General features: G+C 45.7%; 1 protein-coding gene across 1 annotated transcript in view; it reads right to left on the bottom strand.

The window, feature by feature from the left end:
• Positions 1-21,721, bottom strand: part of LOC116982320 (zinc finger protein 436-like) — a gene marked incomplete at its 3' end in the record, with an annotated part of 33,930 nt that extends 12,209 nt beyond the window's left edge. Inside the window, exons 1-3 of the mRNA XM_033035584.1 lie at positions 21,576-21,721; positions 4,674-4,909; positions 4,066-4,304 (exon numbers count right to left, since the gene is read on the bottom strand). Of these exons, the coding sequence (XP_032891475.1) occupies positions 4,066-4,304; positions 4,674-4,909; positions 21,576-21,721 (621 nt within the window). The remainder of the gene's footprint in view (positions 1-4,065; positions 4,305-4,673; positions 4,910-21,575) is intronic.
• Between the last annotated feature and the right edge of the window lie 559 nt (positions 21,722-22,280).

The following is a 22,280-nucleotide window of genomic DNA, read 5'->3' as shown; positions in this document are numbered from 1 at the left end:
CTACATGCCTCAACACCTCCACAATAATCCCAATAGCAAATAAATCAGTTGTGGCTTGCCTAAATGATTACCGCCCTGTCGCCCTGACCCCCATAGTCCCGCTGAGTTCCTCCAGCAATTTTGTGTACCTTCGATATTCCAGCATCTGCAGTTCCCTTTTGAACACCCCATAGTAATGATGTGTTTTGAACGCCTGGTTAAACCTCACATTACTGCCAGCCTCTCCTCATCGTTAGACCCCCTCCAGTTCACCTATCGCCCCAACCGTTCAACAGAAGATGCCATCTCTACTACGCTGCACACAGTACTCACTCATCTGGAAAACAAAAACACCTACGCCAGAATCCTGTACATTGACTTCAGCTCAGCTTTTAACACCATCATCCCACAGAGACTTGTGGAGAAACTAACCCTGCTGGGCCTCAACACCACCCTGTGTCACTGGATCCTGGACTTTCTGACATCGAGACCGCAGTCAGTCCATGTTGGCAAGAATACCTCAGGCTCAATCACGCTGAGCACCGGCTCCCCTCAAGGCTGTGTGCTCAGCCCGCTGTTGTTCCCACTGCTCACACATGACTGTGCTGCCAGATTCAGGGGCAATAAGATTATAAAATTTGCAGATGACCACACAGTGGTGGGTCTCATCAGTGGAGAGGATGAAACAATGTACAGGGAGAAAGTGAAACAACTAGTGGACTGGTGCGGCAACAACAATTTAGCATTAAACGTCGACAAAACAAAGAAGATTGTCGACTTCAGGAGGTCGCAGCCCAAACACACACCCCTCAACATCAGTGGCATCACGGTGGAGAGAGTGGAGAACATAAAGTTCCTCGGAATGCAAATTACAGACAGTCTCACCTGGTCCAGGAACATCACTGGGATTGTCAAACGGGCCCATCAGCGACTGCACTACCTGAGGAAACTCAAACAGGTCTCACTCCCCACCAACATCCTCAGGACTTTTTACAGGGGCACGGTGGAGTCTGTACTTACGTACTGCATGAACACGTGGTACTCCAACTGTAACTGCTCAGACAGGAAGTCTCTGCAGAGAGTAGTGAGGGGAGCAGAGAGGATCATTGGCGTCTCCCTACCCTCGGTACAAGAACTGTTCCAGAGCCGCTGCCTGAAAAAAGCACTGAGCATAGCAAAGGACAGACTGCACCCACTCCACACACACCTGGATCTCCTGCCATCAGGCAAGAGATACCGTAGCATCAAAGCCCGGACAACCAGACTGCTAAACAGTTTCCTGCCACAGGCTGTGAGGCTGCTAAACAGTCATTCCACCTGATTCTGCTGCTTTTTGAACTGATAATTTAATAACTGGCACTGAGTAATAACTCTGGCACTGGCTCAGGCCACTTAAATCAGCTGCCCTGGACATTTTATGACTGTTACTTGTATTTTAATGTTGCTGTTTTTACCTGCACTTTTGTTTAACTATTCGTACTGTTTTATCAGGAACTGGATTGTTTTTTTTAATCATTATATTTTATGCCTGGAACATGGATTTGTGCCTGGAAGGTCATGTTTGACTAATCTTCTAGAATTTTTTGAAGAGGTTACTCGGGAAATTGATGAGGGTAAAGCAGTGGATGTTGTCTATATGGACTTCAGTAAGGCCTTTGACAAGGTTCCTCATGGAAGGTTGGTTACGAAGGTTCAATTGTTGGGTATTAATGGTGGAGTAGCAAGATGGATTCAACAGTGGCTGAATGGGAGATGCCAGAGAGTAAGGGTGGATGGCTGTGTTTAAGAAGGAACCGCAGATGCTGGAAAGTCGAAGGTACACAAAAATGCTGGAGAAACTCAGCGGGTGCAGCAGCATCTATGGAGCGAAGGAAATAGGTAACTTTTCACGAAAAGTTACCTATTTCCTTCGCTCCATAGATGCTGCTGCACCCGCTGAGTTTCTCCAGCATTTTGGTGTACCTAAGGGTGGATGGCTGTTTGTCAGGTTGGAGGCTGGTGACTACTGGGGTGCCTCAGGGATCTGTGTTGGGTCCACTATTGTTTGTCATGTACATCAATAATCTGGATGATGGTGTGGTAAATTGGATTAGTAAGTATGCAGATGATACTAAGATAGGTGGTGTTGTGGATAATGAAGTAGATTTTCACAGTCTACAGAGAGATTTAGGCCATTTGGAAGAGTGGGCTGAAAGATGGCAGATGGAGTTTAATGCTGAAGTGTGAGGTGCTACATCTTGGCAGGACAAATCAAAATAGGACGTACATGGTAAATGGTAGGTATTGAGGAATGCAGTTGAACAGAGGGATCTAGGAATAACTGTGCATAGTTCCCTGAAGGTGGAATCTCATGTAGATAGGGTGGTAAAGAAAGCTTTTAGTGTGCTGGCCTTTATAAATCAGAGCATTGAGTATAGAAGTTGGGATGTAATATTAAAATTGTACAAGGCATTGGTGAGGCCAATTCTGGAGTATGGTGTACAATTTTGGTCGCCTAATTATAGGAAGGATGTCAACAAAATGGAGAGAGTAGAGGAGATTTACTTGAATGTTGCCTGGGTTTCAACAACTAAGTTACAGAGAAAGATTGAACAAGTTAGGTCTTTATTCTTTGGAGCGCAGAAGGATTTGATAGAGGTCTTTAAAATGATGAGAGGGAAAGACAGAGTTGACGTGGATAAGCTTTTCCCTTTGAGAGGAGGGAAGATTCAAACAAGTGAACATGAGTTGAGAATTAAGGTGCAGAAGTTTAGGGGTAATACGAGGGGGAACTTCTTTACTCAGAGAGTGGTAGCTGTATGGAATGAGCTTCCAGTGGAAGTGGAGGAGGCAGGTTCAATTTTATAATTTAAAAATAAATTGGATAGGTATATGGACGGGAGAGGAATGGAAGGTTATGGCCTGAGTGCAGGTAGAAGGGACTAGGGGAAAATAAGTGTTCGGCACGGACATGAAAGGCCGAGATGGCCTGTTTCTGTGCTGTAATTGTTATATGGTTATGCGTGAAATGTTTAAGTTTTATGTGCGATGCTCCGGTATTCCCTGGGAAATGTCGTCTCATTTTGCACTGGACAATTGTTGCTTTGCAAGATGACAATAAAGGATGATAATGATAATCAGTACCCCGTTCCTGCCTTCTAGCTCTCTCTTGAAAAAAACATCCAGAGAACCAGCCTCCACCACCCTCCGAGGCAGAGAATCCCACACTTACAACTCTCTGGGTGGAAAATATTCTCCTCATCTCAGTCCCAAATGGCCACAGATTCACAACTCTCTGGGTTAAAAAGTTTCTGCTCGTCTCAGTCCTAAATGGCCACAGATTCACAACTCTCTGGGTGGAAACATGTTTCCTGACTCTAGCGTTTCCAAGCCTTTAAAATTCTTATATGTTTCAATGAGATACCCTCTCATCCTTCTAAACTCCAGAGTGTACAAGCCCAGCCGCTCATTCTCTCAGCATATGAGTCCCGCCATCCCGGGAATTAACCTTGTAAACCTACGCTGCACCCCCTCAATAGCAAGAATGTCCTTCCTCAAATTAGGAGAGAGAAGAGAGAAGAGGAGAGGGAGGGGGAGAGAGAGAGAGGGGGGGGGAGAGAGAGAGAGAGGGGGGAGAGAGAGAGAGGAGGGGGGGAGAGAGAGGGGGCGGGAGAGAGAGGAGGGGGGAGAGGAGAAGGGGCGGGGGGAGAGAGGGAGGGAGAGGGGGGGGGGAAGAGAGAGAGAGAGGGGGGGGAGAGAGAGAGAGAGAGGGGGGGGAGAGAGAGAGAGGGGGAGAGAGAGAGAGGGGGGGGGAGGAGAGAGAGAGAGAGGGGGAGAGAGAGAGGGGGGGGAGAGAGAGAGAGGGGTGGAGGGAGAGGGGGCCTGCCAGCGCAGGCAGAGGGGGCGCAGAGAGAGAGAGAGAGGGGGGGGGGGGAGAAGAGAAGCAGATAGGCTGCATTAAGAGGGAATGCATGCATCAGGCTGAATTAAAGGGAATGAATGCATCCCGCGCTGCATTAAAGGGAATGCATGCTCCCACTGCTGCATTAAAGGAATGCATGCATCACTTGCTGCATTGCTGCCTCCCCCGCAGCGCTTCACCCTTACCTGCTTATTTCTGTAGCTGGATTCCCGCACCACATGCGTTTGGGTGGCGACCTCTTGTCCAAAGCAAAGATCCTGTAGCGGAGCAAGATCCTGGATCTTGTCCACAAAGGCACTTCCGGCGGGAGGGGGACGCTTTAGGGCGGCGCACCGGCGCTGGCAACGCGGGACGGCGGGTCTCAGGCGTCCGGGTGGAGGGCGAAACGCGGCATGTTGGTTCCGGGGTGGTTTTTTGTTTGTTGCTGCATTGAGGGTGGAATGGAGAGAAAAAAGGAGGGAGAGAAGGAGGAGGGAGGAAGAGAGGTAGAGAGGGAGGGAATCAGTGTGAGGTAAAGTTTAAGAGAGTTTTGAAAACTTTTGAGAATGTTTTTAGGAAGTTTTGGAGATTGAGAGCAAAGATCTTATAGCGGAGCAAGATGGGTTACTCTCACGACTAAACTCCACCTCAACCAAGATCTTTGACGTCAACTACTCGCCGCATCTGCCGCTCCCGCTATTTATAGCCCCTCCCTCCCCCTCACGTGACCGGCGGCTCCAACCAGAGCGCGGGTCACGTGGACAGCTCTAGTTTCCCGTCTCCCCCAACCTCGCTTTCCCGCCGCCGCGCTGACGTTGACGTTGACGTCTCCCCCATCCTCGCTTTCCCGCCGCCGCGCTGACGTTGACGTTGACGTCTCCCCCATCCTCGCTTTCCCGCCGCCGCGCTGACGTTGACGTCTCCCCCCATCCTCGCTTTCCCGCCACCGCGCAGACGTTGACGTTGACGTCTCCCCATCCTCGCTTTCCCGCCGCTGCGCTGACGTTGACGTTGACGTCTCCCCATCCTCGCTTTCCGGCCGCCGCGCCGCTGAGGGGGAGGGGCTTGGGTGACGTCAACGTCAGCGCGCTCGCGTGCGCGTCTCCACCCCCTCTCCCCCCGCGCTGCCTCGGACAGTGCGCATGCGCCGCTCTCCGCGCTCGGCCCCTCCACCCGGCGGCGGGACAGCTCGAGATCTCAGCGGTTTTTGGCGCTTTTTCCCGCCGAGGCCTCGAGCTGTCCACGGGACTAATGAAATAATGAATAACCTGGGACTTGTGTGGAAGCTGCTGCAGTGATGCATCACCTGCAGTGGGGCAGCTCCTGCAGTGGGGCAACTCCTGCAGTGGGGCTTCTCCTGCAGTGGGGCATCTCCTGCAGTGGGGCAACTCCTGCAGTGATGCATCTCCTGTAGTGGGGCAACTCCTGCAGTGATGCATCTCCTGCAGTGGAGCATCTCCTGCAGTGGGGCAGCTCCTGCAGTGGGGCAGCTCCTGCAGTGGGGCAACTCCTGTAGTGGGGCAACTTCTGCAGTGGGGCAACTCCTGCAGTGGGGCATCTCCTGCAGTGGGGCAGCTCCTGTAGTGGGGCATCTCCTGCAGTGGGGCAACTTCTGCAGTGGGGCATCTCCTGCAGTGGGGCATCTCCTGCAGTGGGGCATCTCCTGCAGTGGGGCATCTCCTGCAGTGGAGCAACTCCTGCAGTGGGGCAACTCCTGCAGTGGGGCAACTCCTGCAGTGGGGCATCTCCTGCAGTGGAGCAACTCCTGCAGTGGGGCAACTTCTGCAGTGGACCATCTCCTCAGGCAGCGTGTCCCAGATTGCAACCACCCTCTGGGTGAGTTTAATCTCATCCACAGGTACACAAAAATCTCATCCACGTCCGTTTTATTGTACTGTTAGTATAGTCTGGTCTGCAGATCCTTGTTCCATCGTCTTATTCTAATTGCTGACTCCAAATACTACGTTTCCTCATCTGTTCTTGCCCCATCAGAGACATTCTCCCCTTTGTTCCACCAATCCACCACAATCCTTCTCTACAAGTAAAAAACAACTTGTTTTTGTTGCTGTTTCATAGAAACATAGAAAATCGGTGCAGGAGTAGGCCATTCGGCCCTTTGAGCCTGCACCGCCATTCAATATGATCATGGCTGATCATCCAACTCAGTATCCTGTACCTGCCTTCTCTCCATACCACCTGATCCCTTTAGCCACATGGGCCACATCTAACTCCCTCGTAAATATAGCAAATATAGCATTTCCTACTGGTGAAGGGTCTCTGATCTGAAACTGAACTGTTTCTTTCTCCACAAATGCTGTCAAACCTGCTGAATGTTTTTTGAATTTTCTTCAATTTTTATTTCAGATTTTCAGCATCAGCGGTTCTTTTGAAGTTGTGACCGGCCAACAACGAATCAAAGGAGATCAGATACGTGGTGTCGTAATCCACTGGGATTCAAGTAACTAGTAAGTGTTTCAATGGGAAGGTTCTGCCTACTCGGGATGGGACTCCATTTTAGTTTAGTTTAGAGATACAGCACGGAAACAGGCCCTTCAGCCCACCGAGTCCACGCCGACCAGCGATCCCCGCACACTAACACTATCCTACACACACTAGGGACAATTTACACTGAAACCGTGTGCCGAGGTGCTTTTTTGTTGCATTTTACATGGGAACATAGAAAATGGGTGCAGGAGGAGGCCATTCGGCCCTTCGAGCCAGCACCGCCATTCATTGTGATTATGGCTGATCGACCCCTATCAATAACCCGTGTCTGCCTTCTCCCCATATCCCTTGATTCCACTTGCCCTTAGAGCTCTATCTAACTCTCTCTTAAATCCATCCAGTGACTTGGCCTCCACTGCCCTCGGTGGCAGGGAATTCTATAATTTCACAACTCTCTGAGTGAAAAAGTTTTTTCTCTCCTCAGTCTTAAATGGCTTCCCCTTTATTCGAAGACTGTGGCCCCTGGTTCTAGACTCGCCCAACATTGGGAACATTTTTCCTGCATCTAGCTTGTCCAGTCCTTTTATAATTTTATATGTTTCTATAAGATACCCCCTCATCCTTCTAAATTCCAATGAAAACAAGCCTAGTCTTTTCAATCTTTCCTATATGACAGTCCCGCCATCCCAAGGATCAATCTCGTGAACCTACGCTGCACTGCCCCAATCACAAGGATGTCCTTCCTCAAATTAGGAGACCAAAACTGTACACAATAGGAGACCAACACTGTGCCTGATGTACCTGTAAGCCAACTTTCAGTGGCCGGTGTACAAGGACGCCCAGGTCTCGCTGCACCTCCCCCTTACTTAACCTAACCTCATTGAGATAATAATCTGCCCCCTTGTTTTTGCCGCCAAAGTGGATAACCTCACATTTATCTACAGAAACATAGAAAATAGGTGCAGGAGTAGGCCATTCGGCCCTTCGAGCCTGCCCCACGATTCAATATGATCATGGCTGATTGCGGATGACACAAAGCTGGGTGGCAGTGTGAACTGTGAAGAGGATGTTAGGAGGTTCAGAGTGACCTGGACAGGTTGAGTGAGTGGGCAGATGTGTGGCAGATGCAGTATAATATAGATAAATGTGAGCTTATCCACTTTGGCGGCAAAAACAAGGGGGAAGATAATTATCTCAATGGGGTTAGGTTAGGTAAGGGGGAGGTACAGAGAGACCTGGGTGTCCTTGTACACTGGTCACTGAAAGTTGGCGTGCAGGTACAACAGGCAGTGAAGAAAGCTAATGGAATGTTGGCCTTCATAACAAGAGGATTTCAGTATAGGAGTAAAGAGGTTCTTCTGCAGTTGTATAGGGCTCTGGTGAGACCACATCTGGAGTATTGTGTACAGTTTTGGTCTCCTAATCTGAGGATGGACATCCTTGTGATTGAAGCAATGCAGCCTAGGTTCACGAGATTGATTCCTGGGATGGCGGGACTGTCATATGAGGAAAGATTGAAAAGACTAGGCTTGTATTCACTGGAGTTTAGAAGGATGAGGGATTCTAATAGAAACATATCAAATTATAAAAGGACTGGTCAAGCTAGATGCAGGAAAAATGTTCCCAATGTTGGGTGAGTCCAGAACCAGGGGCCACAGTCTTAGAATAAAGGGGAGGTCATTTAAGACTGAGGTGAGAAAAAGATTTTTCACCCAGAGAGTTGTGAATTTATGGAATTCCCTGCCACAGAGGGCAGTGGAAGCCAAGTCACTGGATGGATTTTAGAGAGAGTTAGATAGAGCTCTCGGGGCTAGTGGAGTCAAGGGATATGGGGAGAAGGCAGGCACGGGTTATTGATAGGGGATGATCAGCCATGATCACAATGAATGCAACATCTCCAAATTTGCGGATGGCACGAAGCTGGGGGGCAGTGTTAGCTGTGTGGAGGATGCTAGGAGGCTGCAAGGTGACTTGGATAGGCTGGGTGAATGGGCAAATGCATGGCAGATGCAGTATAATGTGGATAAATGTGAGGTTATCCACTTTGGTGGCAAAAACAGGAAAGTAGACTGTTATCTGAATGGTGGCCAATTAGGAAAAGGGGAGATGCAACGAGACCTGGGTGTCATGGTACACCAGTCATTAAAGTAGGCATGCAGGTGCAGCAGGCAGTGAAGAAAGCGAATGGTATGTTTGCATTCATTGCAAAAGGATTTGAGTATAGGAGCAGGGATGTTCTACCGCAGTTGTACAGGGTCTTGGTGAGACCACACCTGGAGTATTGCGTACAGTTTTGGTCTCCTAATCTGAGGAAGGACATTCTTGCCATAGAGGGAGTACAGAGAAGGTTCACCAAACTGATTCCTGGGATGTCAGGACTTTCATATGAAGAAAGACTGGATAGACTCGGTTTGTACTCGCTAGAATTTAGAAGATTGAGGGAGGATCTTATAGAAACTTACAAAATTCTTAAGGGGTTGGACAGGCTAGATACAGGAAGATTGTTCCCGATGTTGGGGAAGTCCAGAACAAGGGGTCACAGTTTAAGGATAAGGGGGAAATCTTTTAGGACCGAGATGAGGAAAACCTTTTTCACACAGAGAGTGGTGAATCTCTGGAATTCTCTGCCACAGAAGGTAGTTGAGGCCAGTTCATTGGCTATATTTAACAGGGAGTTAGATGTGGCCCTTGTGGCTAAAGGGATCAGGGGGTATGGAGAGAAGGCAGGTACAGGATACTGAGTTGGATGATCAGCCATGATCATATTGAATGGCGGTGCAGGCTCGAAGGGCCGAATGGCCTACTCCTGCACCTATTTTCTATGTTTCTATGAATGGCGGTGCTGGCTTGAAGGGCCGACGGCCTCCTCCTGCACCTATTTTCTATGTTTTTATGTACTGGAGGACAGAGGATCTAAGGGGATTGAGGAACTGAAAGAAATGTTCATTAGGCGAGAAATAGTATTGGGTAGGCTAATGGGACTGAAGGATGATAAATCCCCTGGGCCTGATGGTCAGCATCCCATGGTCCTCAGGGTGGTGGCTCTAGAAAAAGTGGATGCATTGGTGATCCTTTTCCAATGTTCAATAGATTCATGATCAGTTCCTGGGGATTGGATGATAGCTAATATTATCCCACTTTTCAAGAAAGGAGCGAGAGAGAAAACGGGGAATTACAGACCAGTTAGCCTGACTTCGGTGGTGGGAAAGATGCTGGAGTCAATTATTAAAGAGGTAATAATGGGGCATTTGGATAACAGTAAAAAGATTCGTCCAAGTCAACATGGATTTATGAATGGGAAATCATGCTTGACTAATCTTATTGAATTTTTTGAGGATGTGACAAGTAAAATGGATGATGGGGTGCCAGTGGATGTAGTGTAACTAGACTTTCAGAAAGCCTTTGATAAGGTCCCGCACGGGAGACTGGTGACTAAAATTAGAGCACATGGTATTGGGGGTAGGGTGTTGACATGGATAGAAAATTGGTTGGCAGACCGGAAGCAAAGAGTTGGAGTGAACTGGTCCTTTTCAGAATGACAGGCAGTGTAGAATGGAGTGCTGCAAGGCTTGGTGTTGGTGCGGCAACTGTTTACCATATATATTAATGATTTGGAAGAGGGAATTAGGAACAACACTAGCAAGTTTACGGATGACACAAAGCTGGGTGGCAGTGTGAACTGTGAAGAGGATGTTAGGAGGTTGCAGGTGACCTGGCAGATTGAGTGAGTGACTGTGCAAATGCGTGGCAGGTGCAGTGTAATATAGATAAATGTGAGGTTATCCACTTTGGCGGCAAAAACAAGGGGGCAGATTATCATCTCAATTGGGTTAGGTTAAGTAAGGGGGAGGTACAGCGAGACCTGGGTGTCCTTGTACACTGGTCACTGAAAGTTGGCGTGCAGGTACAGCAGGCAGTGAAGAAAGCTAATGGAATGTTGGCCTTCATAACAAGAGGATTTCAGTATAGGAGTAAAGAGGTTCTTCCGCAGTTGTATAGGGCTCTGGTGAGACCACATCTGGAGTATTGTGTACAGTTTTGGTCTCCTAATTTGAGGATGGACATCCTTGTGATTGAGGCAGTGCAGCGCACGTTCACGAGATTGATCCCTGGGATGGCGGGACTGTCATACGAGGAAAGATTGAAAAGACTAGGCTTGTATTCACTGGAGTTTAGTAGGATGAGGAGGAATCTTAGAGAAACATATAAAATTATAAAAGGACTGGACAATCTAGATGCAGGAAAAATGTTCCCAATGTTGGGCGAGTCCATAACCAGGGGCTACAGTCTTAGAATAAAGGGGAGGTCATTTAAGACTGAGGTGAGAAAAAGCTTTTCCACCCGGAGAGTTGTGAATTTATGGAATTCCCTGCCACAGAGGGCAGTGGAGGCCAAATCACTGGATGGATTTAAGAGAGAGTTAAATTGAGCTCTAGGGGCTAGTGGAGTCAAGGGATATGGGGAGAAGGCAGGCACACGTTATTGAAAGGGGATGATCAGCCATGATTACAATGATTGGCGGTGCTGGTTCGAAGGGCCGAATGGCCTCCTCCTGCACCTATTTTCTATGTTTCTAGTATGGATAGAACTAAGGAATTGTAAGGGTAAAAAAACGTAATGGGACTAATCTACCGGTCCCCAAACAGTAGCCTGGACATAGGGCGCGTTGAATCAGGAGTTGAAATCGGCATGTAGCAAATGTAATGCTGTGGTTGTTATGGGATATTTCAACATGCAGGTAGACTGGGAAAATCAGGTTGGTACTGGACCCCAAGAAAGGGACTATGTAGAGTGCCTTCGTGATGGATTCTTTGAACAGCTTGTATTGGAGCCTACCAGGGAGAAGGCAATTCTGGATTTAGTGTTATGTAATGAACCGGATTTGATAAAGGACCTCAAGGTTAATGAGCCATTAGGAGGCAGTGACTATAAAACAATGTTCAGGTTTAATCTACAATTGGAGAGGGAGAAGTGTAGATCAGAGGTGTTCAAGTTCAAGTGAGTTTATTGTCATGTGTCCCTGTATAGGACAATGAAATTCTTGCTTTGCTTAAGCACACAGAAAATAGTAGGCATTTACTACAAAACAGATAAATGTGTCCATATACCATGATATAAATATATACACACATGAATAAATAAACTGATAGTGCAAATAACAGAAAGTGGTTGGTAATAATCAGAGTTTTGTCCGAGCCAGGTTTAATAGCCTGATGGCTGAGGGGAAGTAACTATTCCTGAACCTGGTTGTTGCAGTCTTCAGACTCCTGTACCTTCTACCTGAAGGTAGCAGGGAGATGAGTGTGTGGCCAGGATGGTGTGGGTCTTTGATGATACTGCCAGCCTTTTTGAGGCAGCGACTGCGATAAATCCCCTCGATGGAAGGAAGGTCAGAGCCGATGATGGACTGGGCAGTGTTTACTACTTTTTGTAGTCTTTTCCTTTCCAGGGCGCTCAAATTGCCGAACCAAGCCACGATGCAACCGGTCAGCATGCTCTCGACTGTGCACCTGTAGAAGTTAGAGAGAGTCTTCCTTGACAATCCGACTCTCCGTAATCTTCTCAGGAAGTAGAGGCGCTGATGTGCTTTTTTGATGATTGCATTAGTGTTCTCGGACCAGGAAAGATCTTCAGAGATGTGCACGCCCAGGAATTTGAAGCTCTTGACCCTTTCAACCATCGACCCGTTGATATAAATGGGGCTGTGGGTCCCCCTCCTACTCCTTCCAAAGTCCACAATCAGTTCCTTGGTTTTGCTGGTGTTGAGGGCCAGGTTATTGCGCTGGCACCATATGGACAGTTGCTCGATCTCTCTTCTGTACTCTGACTCATCCCCATCAGTGATACGCCCCACAATAGTGGTGTCGTCAGCGAACTTGATGATGGAGTTCGCACTGTGGTTCGCTACGCAGTCATGGGTATAGAGTGAGTACAGCAGGGGGCTGAGCACGCAGCCTTGAGGTGCTCCCGTGCTGATTGTTATTGAGGCTGACACATTTCCACCAATACGAACAGACTGTGGTCTGTGGACGAGGAAGTCAAGGATCCAGTTGCAGAGGGATGCGCAGAGACCCAGTTCTGCGAGTTTGGTAACCAGTTTGGAGTGGATGATTGTGTTAAATGCCGAGCTGTAATCAATGAATAACAGCCTGACATATGAGTTTTTGTTGTCCAAGTGGTCCAGTGCGGAGTGGAGGGCCAGCGAGATCGCATCCACCGTTGATCTGTTGTGGCGGTACGCGAACTGCAGTGGGTCCAGGTTTTTGTCGATGTAGGAGTTGATTTGCTCCATGATCAACCTCTCAAAGCACTTCATCACCACCGGCGTTAGTGCCACTGGTCGATAGTCATTGAGGCATGTCACCTTACTCTTCTTGGGCACCTGTATAATTGATGCCCTTTTAAAGCAGGTGGGGACCTCAGACCTCAGAAGTGAGAGGTTGAAAATGTCCGTAAAAACTCCCGCCAGTTGGTCCGCACAGGTTTTTAGAACACGACCGGGTATACCATCAGGACCAGGTGCTTTTCGGGGGTTCACCCCTCTGAAGGATTTCCTGACATCGGCCTCTGTGACTGAGACTGAAATGCCATCGCAGCGAATGGGGGATCGGGAAGGCACATCAGTATTCTCCCTGTCAAAGCGTGCGTAAAACGCATTGAGCTCGTCAGGGAGTGATGTTACACCGGCATTCGAGCTGCCTCCTGGTTTTGCCTTGTAGGAGGTGATTGCATTCAGACCCTGCCACAGCTGCCGAACATCTGTCTCGTCCTCCAGTTTGGAGCAGAAGTCCCTTTTGGCCTTTTTGATGGCCTTACCAAGGTCGTATCTGGTCTTCATGTAGGCCACTGTATCATCGGAGGTTAATGCCCTGTGTCTGGACTTCAGGAGAGTGCGGATCTCAAAGTTCATCCAAGGTTTCTGATTGGGAAACACTCGGAAGGTTTTTGTAGGGATGCAGTCCTCCACACATTTCTTTATGAAGTCTGTAACGACTGGCATATTCGTTCAAGTCCGTTGCCGAGTCCTTGAACATTGCCCAGTCTACAGACTCCAAACAGTCCTGGAGTTCTTCTGCCCCCCCCCGACCAACTCTGTGCTGTCCTCACTTCTGGGGGTGCGCACTTTAATTGCTGCTTGTAGGCAGGAAGAAGCAGCACCACGGTATGGTCGGACTTACCGAAGTGAGGGCGAGGGATAGAACGATAGGCATTCTTGATGGTGGTGTAGCAGTGGTCGAGGGTGTTAGATCCTCTGGTGCAGCAGGAGACATGTTGGTGGAAGTTGGGGAGTGATTTCTTGAGGTTCGCCTTATTGAAGTCCCCAGCAATGGTGGTAAATGCCTCGCGGTAAGATGTCTGGTGTTTGTTGACCACGGCCTGCAGCTCCTCCAGTGCCAGACGGACGTCTGCCTGGGGTGGGATGTAGACCGCGGTCAGGATAACGGAGGTGAATTCTCTCGGGAGGTAGAAGGGACGGCACTTCACCGCCAGATGTTCAAGGTGTGGAGAGCAGGAGTTGGACAGGACTGCCACGTCGGAACACCACGCAGAGTTGACCATGAGGCAGACGCCCCCTCCTCTCCCTTTCCCAGATGCCAGGGTACGGTCCATACGGTGGATGGAGAACCCTTCAGGCTGGACCGCTGAGTCTGGGGAGCTGGGGGTGAGCCATGTCTCTGTGAAACAGAACACAGAGCATTCCCTCAACTCCCTTTGATAAAGCAGTCTTGCCCTTAAGTCCTCCACTTTGTTTTCAAGGGACTGTACATTAGCCAGTAGGATAGTTGGGAGAGGGGGCCGAAGTCCCCTGCGCTTCATTCTGACCTGAAGTCCTGCCCGTCGGCCACGTTTCCGGACACAATGGAGGCTTCCCCTTTGTTTCCAGGTACTGTACTTGCTGTACCTGCTGTTTCTGTGAACCTGCGCTGGAACGGGGATTCCCTCACAGACGGCAGCTCCAGCTCCGTAACGAACGGGGATTCCCTCAAAGTCGGCAGCTGCAGCTCCGTTGTTCCTGGAGGATCCAGCCCGTCGGCTCCATAGGTGCTGCCTCACCTGCTGAGTTTCTCCAGCATTTATGTCTACCTTCGATTTTCCAGTAACTGCAGTTCCTTCTTAAACATCCTCGTAAATATTATCCGTGCCCTTTCCAGCTTGACGACATCTTTCCTGTAACATAGTGACCAAAATTGCACACATAACTCTAAACGTGGCCTCACCAACGTCTTATACAACTGCAACATGATCGCCCAATTCTATAATTCAATACTCTGACTGATAAAGGCCAATGTGCCAAAAGCCTTTTTTGACCACCTTATCTATCTATGATGCCACTTTCAATGAACTATGTTCCTATACTCATAGATCCCTCTGCTCTACAACACTACCCAGAGGCCTACCATTCACTGTGTAGGTCCTGCCCATGTTAGACTTCCCAAATGGCAACATCTCACATTTCTCTGTATAAAATTCCATCAACCATTCCTCAGCCCACCTGGCCAATCGATCCAGATCCTGCTGCAATTTTTCACAATCATCTGCAAAACTATCCACTTTGTATCATCAACAAACTTGCTAATCTTGCCCTGTATGTTCATATCCAAATCATTGATGTAGATGATAAACAGTAACGGGCCCAGCACCGAACCCTGAGGCACACCACTAGTGACAGGACTCCAGTCCGAGAAGCAATACAGATCAGAAAATTTTAGCAAAGATTTTATCAAGAAGATTAAGCAAATATATTAGTAAATTGATAAACCCTGATCAAACGGGGTTTATACCTAAAAGATACTCATTTAATAATCTGAGACGTCTGTTTAATATAATGTACCCGCATAAAGTAGAGGAAGAAGATATATCAATTATTTCTTTGGATGCAGAGAAAGCATTTGATCAGGTAGAGTGGCAATACTTATATAAAGTACTACAAAAATTTAATATGGGAGAGAATTTTATAAGATGGGTAAAATTATTATATGATAAACCGATGGCAAGAATTTTAACTAATAACATGTTATCTCAAAAATTTCAACTATCAAGGGGTAATAGGCAGGGATGTGCACTATCACCCCTGCTATTTGCCCTTATGATAGAACCCCTGGCTGAAAGTATAAGAATTCATCCGAATATTCAGGGCTATAATACCAGAGACTCAAAGAATAAAATCTCATTATATGCAGACGATATACTTTTATATATTACAAAGTCACAAACGAGCATACCAAATTTATTAAACTTAATAGAGGAATTTGGGTCTTTTTCTGGATATAGAATAAACTGGAATAAAAGTGAAATCATGACATTAAAACCTCAAGAACCTACACACTTACTGAAGTTCCCCTTTAAAATCGCAACAGAAAAATTTAAATATTTGGGTATTCAGATTACTAGAAAATATAAAGCATTATTCAATGCTAATTTCATGCCTTTATTAAATAAACTTAATACGTTGATTAAATTTTGGAAAACACTTCCCTTATCATGATTAGGTAGAATAAATGCAATAAAAATGATCTTCCTACCACAATTACTATACCTATTTCAATCTATACCGGTATATATACCAAAATACTTTTTTTTTAAATTAGACTCTAATATTACTAATTATATTTGGGACTATAGATCACATAGAATCACAAAAAACACTTATGTAAACCAAAAGAGGTCGGGGGACTTTCACTTCCGAATTTTATGTATTATTACTGGGCAGTGCATATTAAGAATATGATTTATTGGTTGGATAGTTCTACCCAACAGACAGAATGGATAAAAATGGAGAAGGAGGATTGCCATCCTAGTAATATAGGAACGATCCTCTTCTCCCCAAAAAAACTGAATAACACAATATATAAGAAGAACCCAATTATATATGGTACAATAAGAATTTGGAAACAAATAAAATTATCTTTAAAATTAAGAAATCTATCACTGTTAATGCCAATAGCGAATAACCCTTTATTTAAACCATCTCTTATTGATAAGACATATAACCAATGGGAAAGTCTCGGAATTAGAAGGATCGGGGATATGTATGAAATGGGAAACTTACTATCATTCCAACAATTACAATTAAAATTTAAATTGAAAAACAACCAATATTTTAAATATCTTCAGATTTGCGATTTTGTGAAAAAATATATACAAGGATATCAAAAAGTAACTCCTGACTTATTGGAAGAGGCAATGAATATTGAAGCTGACTCACAAAAATTAATATCATATTTATATAATAGTATTCTAAATATAGACCTACCATCGACAGAGGTACTTAGAGAAGAGTGGGAACGGGAACTAATGATAAAAATTACGAAGGTTAAATGGGAAAAATACCTGATATATATTCACAAATGTTCAATTAATGTAAGACATAATTTAATTCAATTTAAAATTGTACATAGATTATATTACTCAAAAACAAGATTGAACAAATTTTATCCAAATATATCCGCCACTTGTGATAAATGTCTAGCCCAAAAGGCAACTATAACACACTCCTTAGTCTCCTGCATAAAACTTTATAGATTTTGGAATGATATTTTTGAAATATTTACAAAATTATTCAAGACAAGAATGGAACCTAATACTGAAATGATTATATTTGGCGTAATGGAAGATGGGAATAAATTGAACACATCTCAAAATCTATTCCTTAACTATGGTTTAATAATAGCAAAAAAATTAATTCTTAAATTTTGGAAGGGTACATCAATACCAACGCTTAAAATGTGGATTGCAAGTATGTTGGACACCGCTCATCTTGAGGAAATGCGATTCCTCCTAATGGATAAATCAGACCAATTCATAACGAGTTGGTCTCCATTCGTCGTTTTTTTGGAATCATATGGTGCAACACAATTGTAAAAAATAACTGTTTCAGGACTGGACGAGGGTTGGTCAAGACTATAAATAATGATCTCCTCTTTTTTTCTTTTCTTCTCTCTATTCTCTCTCTCAACTTTCTTCATTTACTCGTTTTCTTTTTTCACACACTATATATTTCACATCTTTCTATCCTTTACTATCTAACTTCTTTTTCTTATTCTAATCTTTTTTCAGTGTAACAAAAAAAAAAAAAAAGAAGTTGTACATAAAATGTATTATGAAAATATATATTAGGCACTTTGGTGCCATATGACTGTACTTACTTCTAATAAAATAAAATATAAAAAAAAAAAAAGAAAGAAAAGAAAAAAAAAGGAAAAACAATCGCTCTATTGTAACACAAAACTCGCAAAAAAGGATATACCAACCGTGTTTAAAAAAAATAAAATTATTTTATACCCCACCGTTAAAAAAAAAAAAAAAAAAAAAAAAAAAAAAAAAAAAAATTCCATCAACCATTCCTCAGCCCACCTGGCCAATCGATCCAGATCCTGCTGCAATTTTTCACAATTATCTGCAAAACTATCCACTTTTGTATCATCAACAAACTTGCTAATCTTGCCCTGTATGTTCATATCCAAATCATTGATGTAGATGATAAACAGTAACGGGCCGAGCACCGAACCCTGAGGCACACCACTAGTGACAGGACTCCAGTCCGAGAAGCAATCTTCCACCATCTTTCCTTGAAGCCAATTTTCTATCCATTCAGCTATGTTTCGTTGGATGTTATACGTACCGACAGTGGAACAATTACATTTTTACAGTGCAGATTTACAGGCCTATTAACGCAATATACATAGATACCATGCAATAAACACAAATTCAATACATTAATAAACCAATATTATTGGATAAAAGCCCTGCAAGTACATAAAATGTTGAGGGGAATAGATAAAGTGAATCATGCAGATGGGGCATAGAAACATAGAAAATAGGTGCAGGAGGAGGCCATTTGGCCCTTCGAGCCAGCACCGCCATTCATTGTGATCATGGCTGATCGTTCACAATGAGTAACCCGGGCCTGCCTTTTCCCCATATCCCAGGATTCCACTAGCCCCAAGAGCTCTATCTAACTCTCTTTTAAATTCATCCAATTAATTGGCCTCCACTGCCTTCTGTGGCAGAGAATACCACACATTCACAACTCTCTGGGTGAAAAGGTTTTTTCTCATCTCAGTTATAAATGGCCTCCACTTTATTCAGACTGTGGCCTCAACATTGGGAACATTTTTCCTGCATCTAGCTTGTCCAGTCCTTTTATAATTTTATGTGTTTCTATAAGATCCCTCTCATCTGAAATTCCAATGAATACAAGCCCAGTCTTTCCAATCTTTGCTTATATGACCGTCCCACCATCCCGGGGATTAACCTGGTGAACCTACACTGTACTGCCTCAAGTATGTCCTTCCTCAAATTAGTAGACCAGAACTGCACACATTACTCCAGATGTGGTCTCACCAGGTCCCTGTACAACTGCAGAAGGACCTCTTTACTCCTTTACTCAAATCCTCTCATTATGAAGGCCAACATGTCCTTAGTTTTCTTCAGTCTGCTACACCTACATGTGTAGTTTCAGTGAGTGGTGTACAAGGATACCCAGGTCTCGTTGGGCTTCCCTTTTTACTAATCTGACACTTTTGAGATAATAATCTGCCTCCTTGTTCTTGCCGCCAAAGTGGATAACCTCTCATTTATCTACATTATACTGCATCTGCCATGCCATCTGGAAGTGGCAGCGCTGTTGAACAGCTGCGGCTCGCCTGCAGTCCGTCTGTTTTTACTTTTTTTGTTGCTTTTTTTGTTGTTGTTTTAGCTGAATTTTAGTTTATTAGGTTGTGTTATGGGGGGGGGGGTGAAACATGTTTTTTTGTCTCTTCCTTCGGGGGAATGGGACTTTCGTGTCGTATCCCCCTTCTCTGCCTCCGTCTGCGCTGAGGCCTAATGGCGGAGCTGGCGGCCTCCAACCTGCGACCAACCTCGAGGCTCCGGAGGCAGAGCCAGCCAGGACTTACCAACACGAGGCTGGCCAACTTCGAGGCTGAGGCAGCGGTTGCTCGACTCGCTGATGCGGCGTTCCAGCTTTCGGCAGCGGCCCGACTCGCTGAGGCAGTGGGACTCGGAGCTGATCAAGCGGGACTCGGAGCTGAGGCTGTGGCGGGCTGACTCGGAGCGGAGACGGCGTTCCGGCTTTCGGCAGCGGCGACATCACCACGGAGGTCCGCTGGACTGGAGGGCGGCATCTTCGGCCTGGGTCGCCTCAGCGCAGAGGGAGAACAAGGAGGGAAGAGACAGAGACTAAGACTTTTGCCTCCATCACAGTGAGGAGGTGCTTGGTGAACTCACTGTGGCGGATGTTAATTTGTGTTTATTTTATGTTTTGTTATTTATTATTATTGTGTATGACTGCAGGCAACGTAATTTCGTTCAGACCGAAAGGTCTGAATGACAATAAATTCAAATTCAAATTCAAATTCAAATTTGCCCACTCACTCAACCTGTCAAGTCACCCTGCAACCTCCTAGCATCCTCTTCGCATTTCACACTACCACTCAGCTTTGGGTCATCTGCAAATTTGCTAGTGTTACTTTTAACTCCATCATCTAAATCATTAATATATATTGCAAATAATAGCGGCCACAGCACCGAGCCTTGCGGCACTCCACTTGCCACTGCCTGCCCTTCTGGCACGGACCTGTTTATTCCTACTCTTTGTTTCCTGTCTGCCAACTAATTCTCTATCCATGTCAATACCCTACCTCCAATACCATGTGCTCTAATTTTGCCACCTAATCTCCTGTGTGGGGCCTTATCGAAGTATTTCTGAAAGTCCAGATACACGACATCCATTGGCTCTCCTTCATCCATTTTACTTGTCACATCCTCAAAAAATTCCAGAAGATTAGTCAAGCAGGATTCCCCTTCATAAATCCATGCTGACTTGGACCAATCCTTTTCTGCTATCCAAATTTGCCGTTATTACTTCTTTAATAATTGACTCCAGCACCTCCCCCACCACCGATGTCAGGCTAACTGGTCAATAATTCCCCATCATCCCTACTTATCCAGAAATAGATAAATTTTGCAGCTATGATAGTAACAGCCATATCACCCACTCAGGTCAGCGTGGAGAGACTGTTCCACGCGCTGACAATATTTAAATCAGATTTAGTGAAAGAGGATCTGGCTGAAACAATTCAGTTCCTAAGGATGTTATTAATAAATTTTAGGAATGTACTTTTGTAACAAACTTAACTACCGATGCATTTACTTTGATTTTCTATTGCATAATGTAGGCATTTAGTGGCCTTAGTTTAATCAATTCTGGAGTATAATCTTTTAACATTTTTACTTAATTCAATGGAATTTTAATGTTGTCTTGGCCCTTTCTTTATTTTTTTTCATTTAGCATAATGAATTGTGGTTTTTATTTCAAGAATAACATTTAAAAAAAAAGTCACAATAGCACAGCTACAACCGTTAGACTCAAAACTTTATGGACATGGGTTTAAAAGGCAGCTTGATGATTCAGGTGGTTCTTGTGAAATACCAACTTGTGTAATGTCGTCACAGCAGATTTAGAATTGTTTTACCGAGGGGTCGGGGTCGGATGTTTTGACGTCAACGACTCCACAGCCCAGTTTATTCCGCTCCCCTGTGTGTTTATAACACTATTTACCCGTTTTACCCCAGACCGGGTTTATTTTGCTCCCCTGTGTGTTTATAACATTATTTACCCCAGTTTTACCCCAGACCGGGTTTATTTCCCCAGACGTGTAGTTTATTTGGTGATTTATTGATTATTTACAGAGCCAGAGAGAGCCAGTTGGGAACCAGAGAGGGAGATGTTTATAACGTGTTTTATCTCAGGACGCTGCTCCAGACAGTGAGTATATTATGGACCCCAGACGTGTAGTTTATGTGGAGATTGACCTCAGCTCTCTTTCTCTCCCCCAGGTTTACCGGGTTTATTTATTTCACTGATTCCGCTGCTGATTTATTTATTTATTTATAACCTCAATTATTGACCTGAGTTAATAAGAGGGTGAGTCTGGTTTATTTATAACTAGTTTGACCCCACACACACACTCACACGTGTACTGTACTGTACTGTAGATGATGTGGTCATTGACCTCATGTTGACCCTACACACACGTGTACTGTACTGTAGATGATGTGGTCATTGACCTCATGTTGACCCTACACACACATGTGCTGTAGATGATGTGGTCATTGACCTCATGTTGACCCCACACACACACATGTACTGTAGATGATGTGGTCATTGACCTCATGTTGACCCCACACACACACATGTACTGTAGATGATGTGGTCATTGACCTCATGTTGACCCCACAGATCCCGCTCATTTACAACATTATTTACCTCAGCTCCGTCCGCAGCGATGTCACCAACTGCCGCTTCTCCGCCTCCATTTTCATGCGGTCGAAGGGGAGACTCGGTCCGGGGCGGCCATCTTGGTGAGGGCAGGTGAGGTCGGCACCGCTGATTGGTCGGATGCCGGCGGCCATCTTTGTGAGGGGTTGATGGCGGCCATCTTGTTAGGGTCTCGCCGTTCATAACGCCATCTTGAGAAGGTACCAAAGGCCCACACACTTGTGGTCCATTCTCCCCTCTAAACCTGTCTTGTCCACTCACCTGTCCGAGGGTCTTAGTTTCCAACCCTTCACCCTCCAGTGCCCATTTGGCTTACTTTGGCTGGGAAAGCACATCTCGGACTCGTAAACGCTCAGCATAGGAGCACCGCAAGGCTGCGTACTCTCTCCTCTCCTCTACTCTCTCTACACAAACGACTGCACCTCCACAGACACCTCTGTCAAGCTTGTCAAGTTTGCGGACAACACAACCCTGATTGGACTGATCCAGGATGGGGAGGAATCGGCCTACAGACAGGAAGTGTCACAGCTGGCATCCTGGTGCCATAGCAACAACCTAGAGCTTAATGCTCTTAAGACAGTGGAATTGATTGTAGACTCTAGGAGAGCTCCCCCTCCCCTCCCCCCACTCACCATCAGCAACACCACAGTCACATATGTGGAGTCTTTTATGTTCCTGGGAACCATCATCTCC

This window comes from Amblyraja radiata, chromosome 16, assembly GCF_010909765.2.
Source record: "Amblyraja radiata isolate CabotCenter1 chromosome 16, sAmbRad1.1.pri, whole genome shotgun sequence".
Classification (NCBI taxonomy): domain Eukaryota; kingdom Metazoa; phylum Chordata; class Chondrichthyes; order Rajiformes; family Rajidae; genus Amblyraja; species Amblyraja radiata.
This window is presented reverse-complemented; position numbering and strand designations above follow the sequence as displayed.